At 37.5% G+C, this 19,729-nt stretch overlaps 1 protein-coding gene across 1 annotated transcript in view; it reads right to left on the bottom strand.

Annotated features, from left to right (window-relative positions):
- The window catches only part of GAS2 (growth arrest specific 2), a 95,694-nt gene that overhangs the window by 68,169 nt on the left and 7,796 nt on the right, over nucleotides 1–19,729 (bottom strand). The window contains exon 2 of the mRNA XM_015822146.1: nucleotides 10,726–10,847. Coding sequence (XP_015677632.1) covers nucleotides 10,726–10,847 — 122 coding nt within the window. The remainder of the gene's footprint in view (nucleotides 1–10,725; nucleotides 10,848–19,729) is intronic.

The raw sequence follows: 19,729 nt of genomic DNA, 5'->3' as shown, positions 1-19,729 counted from the left end.
TAGGCCCAAACTTGAGCTTGAATCTATGGTTGGTGAGTTTTATTCTTTTGTGTTTCTCCACCAGCACTCTGAGATTTGCTGCTCTCATTTTATCTCATAGAGTTTCTTGTAATAAAATGAACCAACCTGGATCAAAGAACAGAGAAAAGATGCTTAACCATTATCATACTCAGAGCTCAGATCATCTCTGGTGCTAAAAACTAACTAGATATTGCCTAACAAGCTGCTGAGAAATTAAAATGGCCTCAGAATCTGTCAGAATACATGAGAGGCCTGAAGCAAACAGAGATATCCCGATAGAAGTCATTTGTATCTGAACTAGCAAATGATTTGGCCACAACAAAGATCTAAATGTTATGCTCCCTGTTTACAGATCATCATGCAATAACTCTGAGGGAAAAATTCAGATTTAATATATGATGGACCAGAGATTACCTAGAACAAATCATGGTGATTATGAAATCTCACACTCTCTCAGTCTCAGCCTTAGGAGACTTATGTTTGACATTGAAAACATCTAACAATATAAGGAATGGGTTTGGAAAAAGTAGATTTTTTTTCTCATACTATATGAAACCAAGGGAAAGGACAGGGGCTCGGCTTTGTCTAGGTATATGATGTGGCTTGCCCACCTTCACTATTTAGATAAATTTTAAAAAAATCTTTTATTTGCTTATTCTAAATTATGTTCTGATTTTTCAGTCTCTGGAACCTGAATGTAACTTAATAGGCCAGATAAAAAGACAAACAGCTTTACAGTCTTATGAAAGAATCCTGTCCAGATGGATTAACACCTGTTAACACTATGTTACACCCTCCCAATTCAAATCACACATTAGAAACACCTTTGCTCCAAATTCAAAAAAGAAAGTTTTCGAGAAACTGGAAGACCTTATCCATGCACACTAGTACTAATATTTGAGTTGATATTACTAGTAGCAGGAGGAAAGTATAATGCAATTTTAGCCACTCACTCCACAATTCACTTTTCTTGCATGCATATATGCATACATATGTATATACAGATAGTATTTATGAATTGCTATGTTTGGAAGGATTAGTTAATCCCGTAGTTTTAAATTTCATTTTCTGCTGATCTTGGATCAAAATAAAATATATTTAAGCTTGATGCTTAAATGCTACTTTACGAACAGCAACTTTTATGTCATGCTATCTCAAATTGTGAGTGGGAAGCTACCTGTCTGGAAGTACTCCAATACAGTATCAAACTCTCTCTCCAAGGACCCCTTCAGCTCTATTCTNTGATTGATTGATTGATTGACTGATTAATTGATTGAAAAAGAAAATAAAAGATGTATATACCTATCATCTATATATCTGGGGTAGCTTTCATGAGCTGCTCTTTTCTTAACTGGAAATTGGCACAAGTGATATTAAGAATCACTACCATTATTGGTTCCTGTGCACTGGTACATTGCCCAGCCATTTGCCTTCTGCTGCATTTATTGGCTTAATGCCCTTTACTAGGTGTGTGTTAATAAATTAAATTTATGCTATTCTACTTGGCCTGCTATTAACACTCAGATTCTAAAAAAAAAATCTCATGAAACTGTTTTTTGTTAGACGACGTGATATCTGATGCCAATTTTTATACCTGTCCCCAGATATAAATGGCATGATCTTTTCCCAAACTGAGCTAAAATGCTTGTGTAAAAGACTATATCAATGCTTGCATGTTAGAATTATACACAGACACCCATTTTGAGAGCTAGAGACAGAGTCATTTCATCTTCTGCTTTACAGTATATCCTTTCATTTCAGAGCCTAGAATTTTTTTTCTTAGCTGTAATACCAGAAAGGTAATCCATCTTTGGGTACAGTTGGAATAATGCCGTGAATATTATCCTGATAACTACTAATGCACATGTTATTTGAGTTTAACTCTTCAAAACACATGTGTGCACGCACAAAGATTATTTAGCAATTTCAAAGTAATAAGGACTCTATGCATACCACACATGCCTTGGTGCTTTAAATTTATTTGTACAGCTGCAAAATTCTCAGATTAACTATCTGTCAGGAGAAGTAAAATATGGTCTGGAAAGTAAGGAGATGAAATCCAAGACACTGGGAGAAAAATTACAAAATGAACTTCTGCAGTATGAATTATTTCTAAAAGAGAGAGAGAGAAAAAAACTCTCACACTTTCTAGAATAATAACCTGTAGTTGGAAGACCAATATATCATTAGCCATAACCTGGATAGTTCCAGCCATTTAGTAATAGGCAGCATTTATTGACATAATTGTCACTGAATCTCCTTTTCTCTTAAATCTGCTGGAATATAAATTTGCTCATAATGCAAAAACCACACAATGTCCCAGAGGCAAGTCTGCAGGCAGGAAAAACAGAACTGCAATCTTCAAGAACGATCATTCTGTTCCCATGGAATCAGATTTTAATGATTGTGTATTCTTGAAGCAAATTAAGATTATACATTTACATGCCATGTTTTTCTATCATTCTGATTGTGTCAGCACATATCAGCTATATGTCATTCTTTTATTGCATTTCAACAACAACAAAAAGGTTTATCTTGTTGCTTGTTTGCATATTTTTAAAGGACTGGACACTTAAAGTGTGGCAGTCCATTTCCAGTGTCTGGACTAACCTCTGAAGCATGTATAAGTATTCAGGTATATATCCCCACACATATGCATATATATACAGTACAAATCCTAAAATTCTATGCAGGGGTCCCCAACCCCTGGTCCATGGACCAGTACCGGGCCATGGCATGCCAGCAAGCGGGCCACACAAACAAGCAAAGCCCCATCCACGAGAAGCAGGTAGCACACAAAACCATGCACTCTCCAGTCCGTGAAAAACCTCTCCCAATGAAACCGGTCCCTGGTGCCCAAAAGGTTGGGGACCTCTGTTCTAGTGCATATGATGTCCCATTAATATCTACCAATATTTAAAACCAATATAAGAATTAAAGTAATTGATAAAAAAAGAAAAAAGAAAGTAAGACAACAACCAAGACAAAAAAATACAAAAAGGAAAACTGTATAGCAGTTTTACTAAGTAAATTCAGGCGGGAACAATAGATAATATAAATAATTCATCACACAAAATGTATCTCTTCTACGAAGCAAATCCATCCTGAAAAGGAAGATATCCTCCTAGATTCCCAAAATAGGGAGCTTACAGTTTTAAGATGGCCCCTCAGAAAGCCTTATCAGCAACCAATAACAAAGAGATGTTAAAATGCTTCAATTGACTTTGCCTCAGAACACCGGATAGCTTGTTTGCTGCAAGCTGTAGAGCAGGGGTCTTCAAACTTGACCCTTTTATGACCTGGCTGAGGAATTCTGGAAGTTGAAGTCCACAAGTCATAAAAGGGCCAAGTTTGAAGACCCCTGCTGTAGAGCAATACACAGCTGATTTTTTTTCAGTGGCAGCCCTGTCCTATAATTTCAGAAACAGACTTACAAGATTAGAAATAATAAACAATTGTATAAGGAGTCAATAACCATAGGATAATTAGGATGATGTGCCATCAAATTGTTGTCAATTCTTAGCAACCACATGATAATTTTTCTCCATGATCAGTCCCTAACCTAGTCCTTCAGCACATCCAATGGTGTACTCACTGCTACTGTAAACAAACCTATCCACCTCATTGCTGGTCAGCCTCTTCTTCTCTTTCCTGCCACTTTCTCAGCATTGGGGCCTTCTCTATGGCCTTTGCATAATATATCTGAAGTAGGATAATTTGAGCCTGGTCACATCGCATTTGTGTCAGAAGCAAGCATTGAGGTGCTTCTGGGTTGAAAGGATTAGCCGGTGACATCACCAATGCCTGGGGGATGCCCAGTTGGGGGCTCCTTTCATGTTGCCAGCTGGAGCAAAGGACAGAAACTCACCTTGCCCTATGGCAGCACGCAGGTCTAGAATGCAGGCTTGCTAATCTCCAACCAAGCATCTAACCACACAAGCCACTAGGTTCTTATTTGAGCCTGGTCATTTGTGCCTTGAGTGAGAACTCTTACCCCAAAGTTCAGGATCCATTCAATGATCCATTTCTTTGTTTTCTTGACTGAACACAGTATTCTCAGGAGTCTTATCCAACATGAAAGTTCAGAAGCATCAATCCTCTTCCCATTTTGTTTTTCCAGTGTCGAACTTTTGTTTCCATAGAGAGTCACAGGGAACAAACACATTGCACAATTCTAATTGTTAATAATCATAAGATCTAGTCTGACCCATAAGATTTAATCTGATATTTGGTCACTCTGCCCAATATTGTCTTTAAAAGAAAGAAAAATACTAAAGCAGGGGTGTCCAACCTTGGCAACTTTAAGACTTGTAGACTTTGACTCCCCAGCCATCTTTCCGAAGTTGAAGTCCACAAATCTTAAAGTTGCCAAGGTTGCACATCCCTGTGCTAAAGCTTATACCTGGCATCCCTTCTCCAGATATACCGTATATTCAATCGCTGAGCTGTAGCTTTTTTTTCCTAAGAGAATTCCTCTATTTAGACTTTGTTTTAAATCCCTGATCAGTGCACCATGGAGTATTATATGCTCCTCAGTGCTACAATTTATTACAGAAGAAAGAATATGGGAAAACATTGCCTGAGCAAATTGGATTTTCTTTCCAATGTTGAATTTAAAATACCTATGGAATTTCACCTTGACACTGATGTGATTGTATTATATCTAAGAAAACCATAGACACGCAGAAGGCAGGAACAACATTGTTATGGTTTATGCAATTCTAACTTTTGAAAATTGGAAACCATTAAGCCGATGGAAGTCCAACTCTAGACCCTTCTTCCCAAGTTGTATGAAATTGTATTATATACCCAAACTGGTAAATATAGGTAGCCCTTGCTTAGCGACTATTTGAAGTTACAGTGGACCTCCCTAGATCTAATTATGACCAATTTTCAAAGTTCCAATGGTCATTCCTCCCACCATGATTTTTGATGTTTTTTACTGGTATCAGGTCTTTATTTTCAGATATTTGCTTAACAGTTGTAGCATTTGGTTAATGACCCTGGTGTTCGCTTAATGACCACCTGAAGAAAGGTTGCAGAAACAGGTGCAGTCATGTGATGACTCAATTAATGACTGCCACAACCTATAACCATAACTCTGGGCTCAATTATGGTTGTAAATCATACATCAAACACAGAATTCTATATGGAAGTTCAAATATGCAGATTAAGTATGTGAACAGCACAGAATTTCAACAAGTGGCCTGAGATACAGTAATATATTGAGAGTGTGTCATAATGAAAATTGAGGACATATGTTTCCTGATCAAGAAACAAGCTGAGAAGGGAGTGGGTGGGGGAGGGCACCATAATACTTGGAATAAAAAAAAATCTGGAAATAATTTACACAAAAAAACATTGAGTATGAACAGAGATACATTGTCTTTGCTATTGGCAAAGTATCTTATCCCGCCCTGCTAGAGAAAGAGATTCAGGCTCTTTTCCCAGCAAAAATGCATGTACACTACATGACTTGCACAAATTACATGCACCAAATGTGAACTCTATGCTATCCCAGATTCTTTACAATAGGATTCTTTATAGTCTTGGACTTTCCATATCCAGGCTTTTTGGAAACTATTCTCATGGGTTTACATCATGGAAAGAGCCATACTCAAATTGATTCTGACAAGATCAGAATAGTTTGTTGCATTCCATTACTTTGAGATGAAAATAATGATGTGCCCTCATGGCCTCTGAAAGCTTGTCAGTAACAGAGGAAAGTTGCAAAGGAAGTCTATATTTTCCCTCCCCTTTGTCAGAAGAGATAGAACCTAGCAGGACCACACAAAGTGCCATATGGTGTTCATCTTACTGACACTGAAGGGTCCTCATTGCATTAGTCACTCCCAATGAGTCATTGTGTGAAGATGAAATATGAGTGTCAACAAAGCCCACTGTAGTTTTCAGAGATAATATTTTGTTCTAAATGAGAAAATGACCACAACCTCTGATCTATCTAGCTCACGATTTTGATCCCTGCAAATCTAATCTTTGGTTTTGCTGACACTTTTTTATCCTGTCAGGGTACTGCACAGTGGGCAGAAAATCAACTTACATAATGATGAGGAAAGAAACATCTACCTGTTACATTTTTTCCTGTCTTGTTTCTGGAAAACTGTCAAGGAAAAAATAGCATCAAACCTACATTTTGCTATTAGAATTGATACTATTTATTTTTAGATGAACATAAGACAGCACACATTTTTCATTATGTTGCCTTAAAAGATGTTGGAATGTAACCAGTATTAAATCTGAAATATAATTAACATAGACTATGTCAAATTTATATTTATTTGCTTTGAGTTGAGAAACTGTCATTATATAAACATCTTTTTGGATAATAGTTATTTTTTCCCCTAAACACCTACCTCTCAAGGGCTTTCTGCCAGACTTTTTATAAAATATGAGCCAACCCAAGTATCACTTTAGCAATAGCAATAGTACTTAGACTTATAGTGCTTCGTAGTGCTTAACAGCACTAAGCAGTTTACAAGGGCAGCATATTGGCCCTAACAATCTGGTTCCTCATTTTACCGACCTTGGAAGGATGGAAGGCTGAGTCAACCTTGAGCCAGTCAGCGTTGAACTCCTGGCAGTGGGCAGAGTTAACCTGCAATTCTAACCACTGTGCCACCATATTTCACTTCAGTCACATAGATGGGCTCTACCAAAAAAAAAACCAACTCCATTTGGATTGTGATTATCCACCATTGTGGTCCTGTCTGAAGTAATATACTCATACTAATAATGCTGCCTAAGGAGATGTGTGACTGAGGCATAAGGTCTTGCCACATGAACTATCCAAACAACATCCTAAAATAATTTTCTCTACTTGGTGCCCTCAAAATATTTCAAGGATATTAATTCATCACCATTCTTGACCATCAAGCTATATGACATTTGAACTACACCACTGAAGTAACACTTGAATTAATCCTGGATGAAAAACCTGCTTAAACTGCAGGCAATTTCAGTCCATCTCTACCAATATTCACATGTACATGTGGATTGCAGTGTGATTTTAGCAGATACAGTAAACTAAAGAATGAGCAGGTTTGTAACAGAAGTTGCATCAAGGATAACTGCATAAAACAAGGTAGAACTCTGTTCTTCACATTTTTCTTGACTTCAAATAATAATAATAATAATAATAATAATAATAATAATAATAATAATAATAATAATAATAATAATAATAATAATAATAANGAAGTTGGAAGGGACCTTGGGGGTCATCGAATCCAACCCCCTGCTCAGGCAGGAAGCCCTACACTATTTCGGAAAGATGGCTATCCAGTCTCTTCTTAAAAACTTCCAGTGTTGGAGCATTCACCGCTTCTGGAGGCAGGTTGTTCCATTGGTTAATTGTTCTAACTGTCAGGAAGTTTCTCCTTAGTTCTAGGTTGCTTCTCTCCTTGATTAGTTTCCATCCGTTGCTTCTTGTCCTGCCCTCAGGCGCTTTGGAGAATAGCTTGACTCCCTCTTCTTTGTGTGTACTCATATGTGTAATAATGTGTACTCAGTTGACTCATTTTTCTGCATTCACACAGCACACTAAACTATTATGGTTTGGGTTTCACAAACAGGCTAAGCAAAAATGTGCTTGATTAATGTGAGATGGCTTATATAAAATTTGTTTCGTATTTCTTGCTCCCATATAATTAAACAGTCGATATGAGTCACTTGCTCAATCTCTACAATATTATCTGAAAAGAAGGAATCCCTTTGAGATTCATCTTGCAGTCAATTCTTAAGCTCTACTTCGAGAAGCATGATTTGGCACCAGAAAGAAACCAGAAAGCTGCCATTATATGAAAGAATGCATTAAGACATAAAAGTAATGTTTTAATTTATTTGGGGAAATGAAACAAAGACAATAATCATCAATGAATTCTGATGGAGACATGCACTCTGTTGAGATATAAAAAAAGTGACTGATAAGCTTTCAGTTCATGGATTTACTTTATTGGTAAAATCTTCATCTCTTTTTTTTCTCTTTCTTTCTTTCTAACCTCTTCTCTGCTGTCTGCCTCCCACTCACTCAGCTGCAGTTTGGCTGTTGTCCCCAGCACAGATCCTCTGGCAGCTGTTTCCTTTTAAAAAACATTCAGCCTGCACCTACCTTCAGAGTGCTTTATCACTTTTAATAGCAGCTGAAGTGTCTTAAAGTTTCCAGCTGCCAGCCACATCTTCAAGATAGCAGCTGGACATGAGCTCCATTGTGACTCTGTCGTAGCACATCCAATATTATTCTGAATGCAGTGAAACTCATGCTTTGGAAGAGCATTACAGAATCCTTTAGTATGTTAAATTCCATGTAACAGCATTCTCATATAAATGCTCTTTTGTACTAAGACTTGCATTTTCCAATTGTGGGGTTTTTATAGTTTGGAGTTTCTACCCAAGAAATAGCACTTATGAAAAGGGAAACATGCCTTGGCAAATGTTGGCAATGGTAGAGTAAAAAGCTGTTACGCTGCCACTTCTTTTCATTCTTAAGCTATGCAATGTGAAATAATATGCTTACACTCATGCTCTCACTCAGATTTGCACAACATTAGGGTGAGGTTTTCTGCTCTCATTTGCATGACATCTACACCACCTTAGGAAAGACACTAGCTTCTGGAAAGAGGAAAAACCTTCAAGAAAGAAGGGAACTGCAGATTTATCAGTTATTCCAGTGGTTCTCAACCTGTGGGTCGGGACCCCATTTGGGATCGATCGACCATTTCACGGGGGTCGCCAAGCAAGGCTGTCCACCATTTTTTCCCCTTTTCCGGCAGGTACCTTACCTCCCTTGGGCTGGGCCAGCTGGTGGTCGGCCTGCTCCGTCTCTGCCACTTGCCAGCTACGCCTCAGCCGGCGCAGGGGGCGGAACCACGCATGCACGGCGCTCCCGGGCAGGGAAGGTCCTCGACTTACGACTGGTTTAGTCCTCGACTTACGACCGGTTTAGTCCTCGACTTACGACCGGTTGGGGTCACGGCATTAAAAAGGTTGAGAACCACTGAGTTATTCTATATTTTTATACTAGCTACACCCGGCCACACGTTGCTGTGGCTCAGTCTGGTTAAATGGAAAAGAAAGAAAAGAGAAAGCGCACGTTTGTGTCACAGGTGTGACATCTATATAATAGTGGGTATATAAAAACATGCGCGTATTCGAATGCAACGTTGTGTCAAAATTTCAAAGCAATCGGTGAAGAACTTTCGGAGATTTAAGATTTTGAACAAACAAACATTTACATTTTTATTTATATAGAAGATTTTGGCCTAAACCAACCCCCCCCCCATATCATTAGACCAATTTGATCTAGTGGTTATTAATCAATTTGATCTAGTGCACCAGCCTAGAAACCAGGAGACTATGAGTTCTAGTTCAGAGGTGTCAAACTCGCAATGTCACATGATGTGTCGTGACGTATCGCAACTTTTTTTCCATTGCTGGCAATGGAGTGAACGCGGTTTCGCCATGATGCACCTGGCCTATGGGCCGGCAGTTTGACACCCCTGTTCTAGTTTCAGTTTAGGCATGAAAGCCAGCTGGGTGACTTTCTGGGCCAATCACTCTCTTTCAACCCTTATGTAGTTGCTGTTATTGAAGAGCGAGGAGTATTAGGCTCCATTTGTGCCTTGAGTTATTTATAAAAGCAATAAAGGCAGGAAATAAATAAAATAAAACCCATCAATTCAATTTTTAAAAAAAAAAAAATTAAATGCTACTATAAATAGTAAAGCAGCAAGAAATTATCTCCATTTTAATTTATGAGACAGAGCTAACCATTCCAGGGAAATATTTGCATATGTAAATATTTGCAACAGCCACCATAGTTTGGTGTGACACCATCCCCTGTTCACTGGACTTTCTCCTCCCCTTTCATCTAGCTCAGGGGTAGTCAATCTTGGCTCTTTTATGACTCGTGGACTTCAATTCCCAGAATTCCTGAGCCAGCTTAGCTTAGCTGGGTCAGGAATTCTGGGAGTTGAAGTCCACGAGTCATAAATGAGCCAAGGTTGACTACCCCTGATCTAGCTGATGCTTCTTACAGATCAAGTCACAAAGTATTGTTTAGTATTATACAGAAAATACTGATGGAGCTCAGATTAGGAGCAAAATACAGCTTTGCCTGGGGAAGATCCTATGTTTAATGTTTGTAATTTCTACTTTTAAAAGACCTCAGGCCACAGAACTGGAAAGGCTTCTCCAGATACTCTTACAAAATTATTACCGTTGCTCAGAGAAGGCCATACTAAGTCAGAGTACATTCAGAAAGAGAGCTAAACATCACTGCATCTTTTCTACACCCCACCCAACATTGTAATTAAATTGTATAGATTGCTTCAGCTTCTTTGCTTTATTACTTCTGGTATGCAATTCCACAAGGGGAAGATTAATGCAGGAATAGGTATTCATATAATCTCTAAAATGCTCATTTATTTGGTTTTATGTTTACCCTGACTTTGCACCAATAAATGGCATTGAAGACAGCCATTAATTAAACACTGAGTCATGATTTCCCATTAGATTATATATAACCAGACTAAGGCAGCCTTCACCAGCATTAGTAATTTTGCATATAAGCAAGAGAAAGGCAGCTGAAATAAATCATTAGTTATTGTCACTGAAAAGATTGAAATCATAAAAAAATAACCAAAATTCCTTACATGCATGTACTTTCCTAAATTAAGGTAAGTTTACCTTTCCAAATTTGACTTCAATGCAATTTTCTTTAAATTTCTCCTGTAAAGTCTCTGCTAGCTGACAGAGCAAAGCACCATTATCCAATTTCTCCATGAAGGATTCAGCTGTTATTTCTTTTCCTGAAAAAGACACAAAAGGAATACCAATCAGCACCAGCGTTGTGGATTATTCATTCTGTGAAAAAACATGATTGCACTGTGGATTTTGTTTGTATCAAATTGTGATTGCTCCCTGCTGAAGAAATAGATCCCACATTATAACTCACATACTCATTTGTCCTTTAAAAAAAAAAGATGGCAGAGACTTTATTGGAAGAAAGCTATGGTCAATGAAGTCAAAACATATTTAATTTCATGGCTGCCAATCTGTATTTCTCCCACAGCAGTTTATGGTAACACTGAAGAGAGTTGTTCTAAAGTTTAAAAAACATGTAGCCAATGTAGTAGCATCACATACTGAGACACCTCTTATAAATGCAGATGATTGCAATGCCAAATTGGCTGAAAAGATATGTTTCCATAATCTAAATTTAGCAGTTTTCCTTTAGGATTTGAGGAGGATGACATTACATTACAGCACCAGTCAAAAGACTTATGATTAAACTTGATGAGAAGATATTGGAAGCAACAACCAATGGATTGGATGTCATTTACCTTAATAAGCTAGGGGATGAGAGTGGTGGAAGTATTCAATATTTTCCGGAGCAGAAAAAGAATATTTTGCTTATTCAGGTTTAATAAATGTTATAGCTCTATTTAATCTTCACAGTTATAGTTTCTTCCCCACTGGAATAAGGTTGTCTCTGAGATCTGGCTGGCTTCCATTCTGATAGCATTCCAAAGGGACTTGAAGACTTGCTGTTTTCCTAGACCTGGGCATGAGTGCATGAAGCCCCTTGCTGGATATTGGTTGTATCTGTTCTTTGTGTTGTTGGCAGTATTCAACACCTTTTCTGTTTTAGTTTTATTCTTTCTTTACTTTTCTAATTTATCTTCTATTTTTATTTTGTTTGTTTACATTGCGAGCTATCCAAAAAAACATCCTGGAGTCAGATAGCACCAAATTGAATTTTTATTGATTGATTTATTATTGGTAAGCTCCACCTAATAATGCTAATAACACCACTGATAAAATTACCATCAAAAGGTAATTGCAAAAGGTAGGAAGGATGCATAGAGAAGAAGTGCAAGACAGTAAATATGACAATTTTGGGGGAAAAACATATTTAACTTTTTATAAACAGCTATGGATGAATACATAACCAGTTTAAATAAATAAAGATAATAATGCATTTATAAGCATTTATAAACAAACACAACAGCTAGCCAGCTGGAAGAGGACAATTGGCGCAAAGAAACCCAGAAGTTCTTTGTCTCTACTAAAAACAAAGAGACAACTACCTCCACAGCCTTTAGATTAGCTCAACAACATGCCCTGGAGAACAAGTTCTGAGTAATGTGTATCCCAGAATGTCACTGCCCTTGAGCCTTTTATGGTAAAAAAAAGATAAATATCCATCAGTGGTAACTGGTAGTTATGCTTCTATCCCTCATTCTTGTCTCCAATGACAGACTACCTGAAAACAAATCATTGCAAACAGTCACGTAAGATTGCCTTATCCATTTATTGCATCTTGATCATTTTTGATCTTCCAATAATCTTTTTTTTATTCTTTTACTTTCCTGCAAATACCTAGTTTGCATCAAAATAGGGATGCAGAAAAGCACTGCTCCTTCTATTACAGAATCTATTCTGTACCAGACTGCCATAAATGCTTTTGTAAAATAACTAGAATAATTAGAAAGTAGTTATTTTCTTTTCATGGCCATCTGTGGGCAGAGATGAGAGAAGACACAGAATTATTATGAGGATACTTTATGATTTCCACAAATGCATTTATACCCTGCAACCCAAACAGCAATCCTAAACATCATTTGCCTGCAGAAAAATGCATGAAGTGTTACCACTCTCATTTACTACAGTTGAAACTCTCAATGCAGTTTGGGATGCTGCCTAAAAAGCCCGAATCAGAATTCTTCGGCATTCAATATAGATCTTCACAGTTCATTTCTTTCAGCACACTTCCACTTCCATTTTAACATAGCCATGGCTAAAACTCTGCCTAATCTTAACAATGTCTATTGCAGTTTCTTAACTTGTAATTTAAATAAGCATGTTCCAGAAAACATAATGATTAATTACAATTTGATCTGGTGCACACATTAGATTGCTGTATAGTGTGGGTGGGTGCTGGTATGTATCTGATTGTATGCAGTATATATTATATATAATATTCCTTCCAGTCACTGTTGACTGCTGGCAGCTGTCTGGATTAATTCCTGCTGTTTTCTTGGCAAGATTTTCAGAAGTGATATGCCACTGCCTCCTTCCTAGCAATGGGAAATAATGATTAGTCCAAAGTCAGCAGCTGCCTTCATATCTAGGGTGAGTCTAGAACTCACAGACCCTCAGTTTTTAGCCTGGTGCCTTAACCACTACATCAGATTGGCTTTCATGATGGATATACAGGGTTTGGTTTTCTTGTTTATAAACAATGGGTTGTTGTATATTATTGTTTTACTACTCTAATCCAGTCTTTATTAAGTCAGGATGACCCAGCAACTGTATTTAACCTAAAAAAGGGGAGGGGGGGTAGGCTTAAAGCTCCTAATCCTAGCTGTCCTTAAAAAAAGTCTATGGAGATTCTCAGTCATACTTGCCTCAAAAGTGCTTTTTCAAAAGGCAACTGGACTGTTTTTTGTCCTCGAAGAAGAAGAAAAAAAACAGATTCATCCATAAAGTAAGAAAGTACAGCTGACCTTACATTCAGGGCTAAATTCCAACATCAGGATTTCTTAACAAAACAACCCCATCAATGCAAACTCAAGAAAGACTAATAAAAAAGCTTCCTCAAATCCCCAAACAAAAATATCTTTTTTTCAATGAGGCCTGAAGGTTTCAAGTTCAGTCATAGTAAGGAATCATGGCTTTTTGTATTTCTTTAATGTCTCAGCTGGCAAATCGTTTTGTGCTCTTTAAAATTATAGCTTGCCCAAAGCCTAAGACCAAAACCTAAAGTGTTATTATCATATGGTGGAAATTACAGAGTTTATTTGCTTGCCACTTATAAGTTTATACAACAGATCAAAACCTAATTTAGCAAGCTTGACATTTAATTTATTTATCAATTTACTTGTTTAATACTGAATCTGAGCATTATGCAAAAAATATGAAATGTAAAAAAACCCATTTTCAGTATCTAATGAAGTACATTAAAATTGAAGCCATAATTAAAACCTTGGTCTTTTAAGATATAAAAAGTTTGTTACTTTTGCAGCAATACATGGCAACACATTCTAGCTTTTCTTTAATTACACAGAAATATGATTGCATTATAGTTATCACATTAATTTCTAATAGTTAATTCTAATGATTGATGTATACTGTAAGTTTTCTTAGTAAATAAATTCTGCCTGTTATACAATAGTTGCTCCACTTTTCCCCCTTCCAATAGAAAATTTTAATTGGACCAAGATCTGGTCACAAATTTATTAATACATTTACAATAGTTGAGGGTAGAATACTATAAGTGAAGTTTCATTTAGCACAAATGTTGTTTATACCTTGAAGCATGAGTAAAATGCTCATATGCTATATAATCATATCCTGTTTCATGATTTATGGTTCTGTCCTACTTCATTGGTTTATTTTATATACCTAGTCAAAGTAAAAAAAAAAGTTAATCAGATGCTGAATGAAATGCTGTTAACCACCACAAACCTGAAAATTAAAATTAATGAATTTTGCTTTCAACATCTATACCTGAAAAATAAGTCAACTACATCTGCCTTCAGTATAGAGACTCTGAGCTCAACAAGGAACATTTCTTTATCTACAACAATCACCCTGAAATCTAAGAGACTTCAACCCTATCAAAGGTCTAGTGAAGTATTTTGAAATTATATCATTCTCTTTTAAGGAATTGCAATTCTACCCTCCAATATCAGCCTTCATAGCCATCTACCTATGTCCTGTAAAACAGGACATATGAAAATGAGCGATAAAGTTTTTATAATGGCATGCTGATCAGCATTCCATGCACTAAGGCATGGATACTGATACGTATTGTGATGTATCACGATGTTTTTTGCCTTTGCAAAGCCGGGATAAGTGTGACCTGCGTGTGATGCATCTGGCCGCCATTTTGACACCCCTGCACTAAGGACTCTATATGATGATGATGAATTATTGAAAACCCCCAGCATTTAGCAGTGTCATTTCCATTTCTCATTTAATAGTCAGATGCAAAGGAAAGTGACATAGCAAGATCATGAGCAGAAAGAGATCTTTCCATGGGGTTATTTGAGAGCTGATGTACATAGAGCATGGCTGTCTGCTGGCTGATTGGCATTACTTGCTAGTACAAAGAAGAACAAACAGGATTCGTTTTACTTATTCAACACACATCCCACACATACAAGTTCTGTCAACTCACGGGACTGTGTTGCATGTAAGGACCCTGTTTCAAAAGTGGGAGAAGTCATGTAGAAAGTGGATGGGGCAACTTTAATTATTTACTTTATTATTAAATTGTATGATTTTATAGGGGGTTGATATTAGCTATAAAAATAAATGACATTTTTTATCAAAAAATATTTTGACACTGAGTTCTGCTGATCCGGGCTGATCCCACAAAAGCCAAGCAGAATCCAACATAGTTAATATTGGTTAGGAGAAACCATAAAATCCCAAGGCAGTGGGCCAAAATGGAAGTCAATGAAATACCTCAGAAGAAGGCAGTGACAAATCTTTTGCCTTACTGCCAAGAAATGACTATGTAGCCACCAGGAATCAGTCCTGACTCCCAGAGAAAATCTTTATTTATTTTATATTTGTTTATTTTATTCAAAAATGCTTTTTATATTTCTTCAGCAGAGCAAAAAAAACCACATACGAATAAAGGAAAACACCAGATTAAGCGGGACCAACATTTTCAACTATATTTTTCAGGGTGTGCATGAATTAATTGATGAAACAGATCCCTTTTTCCTATTCAAAATTCCTCCCAAAGGGAAAAAGAGTGTCTCATTGGGGGGGGGGGGAGAGTGAGAATTAAGTTTGTAATGACATGCATTCAACTTCCTAATCTCACTAGTCCTAAAATGGATTTGAAAATTTTGGCTCTGAATATTTTGGAAAGACCTGCGCATGGAAAAATTAAAAAAAAAAAAGTATTTGTATTTTTTGGGCTTTTTCTGCAATTTCTTAATAATATGATTTCAAATTAGAGAAGGCTACTAGATTAATAATTTCACAATAGCTAGAGCTCCACAGATATTATTTTTTTTTAAAGTCTGCTTGCAAAAACATGGTTCTACCTTCCTGAATTTAGCTGCTGGGTGGTAGTGAGTGATTTCATTATAAGCTGTATTCTTCCACAAGATACTAAGGAATTTGCTATCAAGTCAATGCAGTATAGCTAAGTCATCTGGTACTATAACTCTGTTGGACTACAACTGTACAATTCCCAGCTACCGGAGCCATTGACTGGAGAAAGCTATCCTAAATAATCAATTGCTTCACAATGTAATTGAGAACATGGATTTGATAATAATTTCAGCTGATAAATTCCATCTTTAAAAGAAAGCCTTTGAGTCAGCAGAAAACCACATAATACTTCTGTGAAGCCAAAAGTTTGGCTTGTTAATCCAATTTACTCTAAATTGATGCCCTCTTGATATTCTGGACTGCAACCACCATAAACATGTGAGCTGCAGATGATATGGGAGTCGTAGCCAATCACATATGGGCCCATCATGTTGAAAAACACTTTTCAAATCAGCCTGTAAAATGTGGTTCACAGCTCTCATATTATAGAATATTAACTGTTTCTGCACTTTGTTGATTTCCAAGTCATAATTCCTCAATAGTGCCTTATTCGTTGCAACTTTGTCTCCTTCAACCACCTTACCTCTACATATATGTTTCTGTCTATTGGACCAGCTCTATGTTTGCACTATAAGCCTTTTAAGGTAGGGGTATACATAACTATTTTCTCTTTCCACACAGAAGCTGAATTGCAAATTGGGAATTACAGTTTTGTCCCCTGGCAAAATGGCTTCAAACAGTTTGGGTTACTACCAGTTCAGTCATTTGTCTCCAGTAACATCTGCCCCAAAACCAAAATAATACACAACAAGCATAGGTTACCTTTTTGCCCCAAAAGACAAACTGAGATACCGTAAACATTCCTATGAGTTGATAGGATAGGATTGTATTTTGTTGTACTGATTTCTTTTCTATTCTGAAAAGTTTAGGTTTCAGACAAAACGTTTGGCTTTTCAAAACACCTGACCCTGGGGTCATTAGAAATATGTATGTAAAAGAATGCTACATGCTACATACACCAGGGACAACAAACTTAAAGTCTATCTCATACATGAAACTAAAGGCCAAATAGAATAGATATCTTTACATTATTAAGACTGATGGGAAGAAAGCCTGTCCCCTCTCAGCAATCTAATCAAGACAGCTGTCTCAGAACTGCTGATAGCTGGCCAAGTGATGGATGATCAGCTGGGCAAAAGGCAAGAGCTCTCTAGAGGGATGGAAATAGCTTTTACAATTCCCATTGTTGTCTCAGTCCTGATCCATGTCTAGCCAGTATGTTAGAATGAACACACAGAGGTAGCTTTGAACTCTCCTTAATGCTTTGAGGTGTCTAACGTATGCATTACTCATTCCAGCAAAATGTTTGCACACCTTTTAATACCACAATAGTAATTAATGGGAGTCAACCTTTTTCATTAAATCACCGTATGGAAACACTTTGGGAGAGAGGCTATGCCGTTACTAATCTCACCTGAGAAACCAACCAAGCCCAGAGCTACGGACCCACCCATAGAAACTTTTTTTTTATTTTTATCTAATATCTACCCTGAAGCTTAAAATAACACCTGTATATGATTTCAGATTTTGTTACAACCAGCTGCCCTTTGCAGTCTCATTTTTCCACACATAAAATGTTTCCAATCTCTGCAGCTTCTAAAATGTGTGGACATCACAAGTTTCCTGACTGCCTGTTGCTTAAACTGAGATCCTCACATCCAGAAATTGTTTGAATTAAGAAACACTGTATTATAGCTTTTATGATTATAAAGGATCTCTTTAAGTCCAATTCCCTGCCCAGAGATTTTAGATCATCCCAGATAAATGGCTGTTCAATCATTGTGGGGTTTTGTTTTTTTTTGGGGGGGGGGGTTGCCCACCAGTTGGTTCCAGATTGATTATATCAGCATATTTTGGCTAGCTTGTGTGTGTTTTTTTCCTACTAAACAGGTTGGGATTGAATTATGAATCAACAGGTGACAATTATCTCTGCAGAGTATGTACTTATAATTGCAAGAATACTGCACCAATTGATTAGATCTGTGGCAAGCAAAAACTTTTTGGATGAGATTTTTAATAGTAGGCCAGCAAAGAAAGAACAAGAGCCATGCAGCCTTTGAAAACCTCCAGTGATGGAGGTCCTATGAGGTCAGCAAGAAGGCAGTTCTTGCTTAATAGGTCTCATGGTCATGATATTATTCCTTATTTTGAGTTTCAATCTCTCTGAAAAGTTTTCATCCACTAGTTTTTGTCCTATCTTTGGGCATGTTATTTTCCCGGTGACAGCTCTTCCAAGTATTGAACCTAACTCTGAGGGGGACATGTTTATCGCTTCTTATCTGATGTTTTTATATTGGCTGTTTTATCAATTGTCGTGCACCACTCAGAGTCACCTTTAGTAAGATTGAGTGATATAAATTTGATAAATAAATAATTGAGGCCACTATTGTGTCTGGAATTCTGCAACCAATTTTGGTCACCATACTACAAAAAAGATGTTGAGACTTTGGAAAAGGTTCAGAGAAGAGCAACTCAAAGTCCTGGAGACTAAAACATATGAAGAACGGCTGCAGGACTTGGGTTTGGCTAGTCTAAAAAGAAGAAGAAACAGGGGTGACATGATAGCAGTATTCCAGTATTTGAGGAGCTGCCACAAAGAAAAGGGCATCAAACTATTCTCCAAAGCATCAGAGGGCAGGAGAAGAAACAATGGTTGGAAACTGACCAAAGAGAGAAGCAATCTGGAATTAAGAAGAAACTTCCTAACAGTGAGGACAATTAACCAATGGAACAGCTTGCCTTCAGAAATTGTGGGCGCTCCATCCCTGGAGGTTTTTAAGAAGAGACTACACAGTCACTTGTCTGAAATGGTATAGGTTCTCCTGCTTGAATAGGGGGCTGGATTAGAAGACCTCCAAGGTCCCTTCCAGCTCTATTCTATTCTTCTCTTCTTAGGCTAAGCATACCCAGATCTTTTAATCATTCTTCATAAGATTTAGCCTCTAAGGCTGTCTCCGTTTTTGTTTATTTTCTCTGAACTTTTTCCAGTTCCCCAGCATCGTTTTTATTGTGGCAAACAAATATGGATATAATATTCCAGGTATGGACTGATGTGAAAGGTCAGGTCCACATGTGAAAGTCTATTTAAACTGATTTATTGCTAATTATGCATAAGAATTATGTCATTCTTATGCAATTAGGTATCTTCTCAACTAATAGTTAGCACCTGCTAAGAGATAAGGATCAATGGAATTCAAGAAGGGTTGAACTTAGACTTGTGGTTTTGTAGAAATTCTAGGTTGATCCCTCTTTTAACTCTGCCGCCAGGTTTTGCCACTCCTTCCTGTATTCCTAACTAACCAGTGCAGCAGACTGCAACATTTGTCACTGCAATCCAAGACTACATTATTAAATGATGTGCGAGGATGGCGGACCTACTGTTTTCGGCTCCGTAGTCTCCGCGGGGTCCTCGGCGGAGATGGGGGAGCCTTGAAAGGTCCGGGGGGTGCTCGCCGGCTGGAGTTGGAAGGAGGAGAGGGTCGGCGAGCGAAAAGGACGAGTTGGACCACCCGGTCGGAGCTGTGAGCCGTGAGGGGAGAGCGGAGCAGCCGAG

This window comes from Protobothrops mucrosquamatus, unplaced genomic scaffold (genome assembly GCF_001527695.2).
Source record: "Protobothrops mucrosquamatus isolate PMUCROS unplaced genomic scaffold, P.Mucros_1.0 scaffold1479, whole genome shotgun sequence".
In the NCBI taxonomy this organism is placed as follows: Eukaryota; Metazoa; Chordata; class Lepidosauria; order Squamata; family Viperidae; genus Protobothrops; species Protobothrops mucrosquamatus.
The sequence above is the reverse complement of the archived record's forward strand: the minus strand, read 5'-3'. Positions and strand labels throughout refer to the sequence as shown.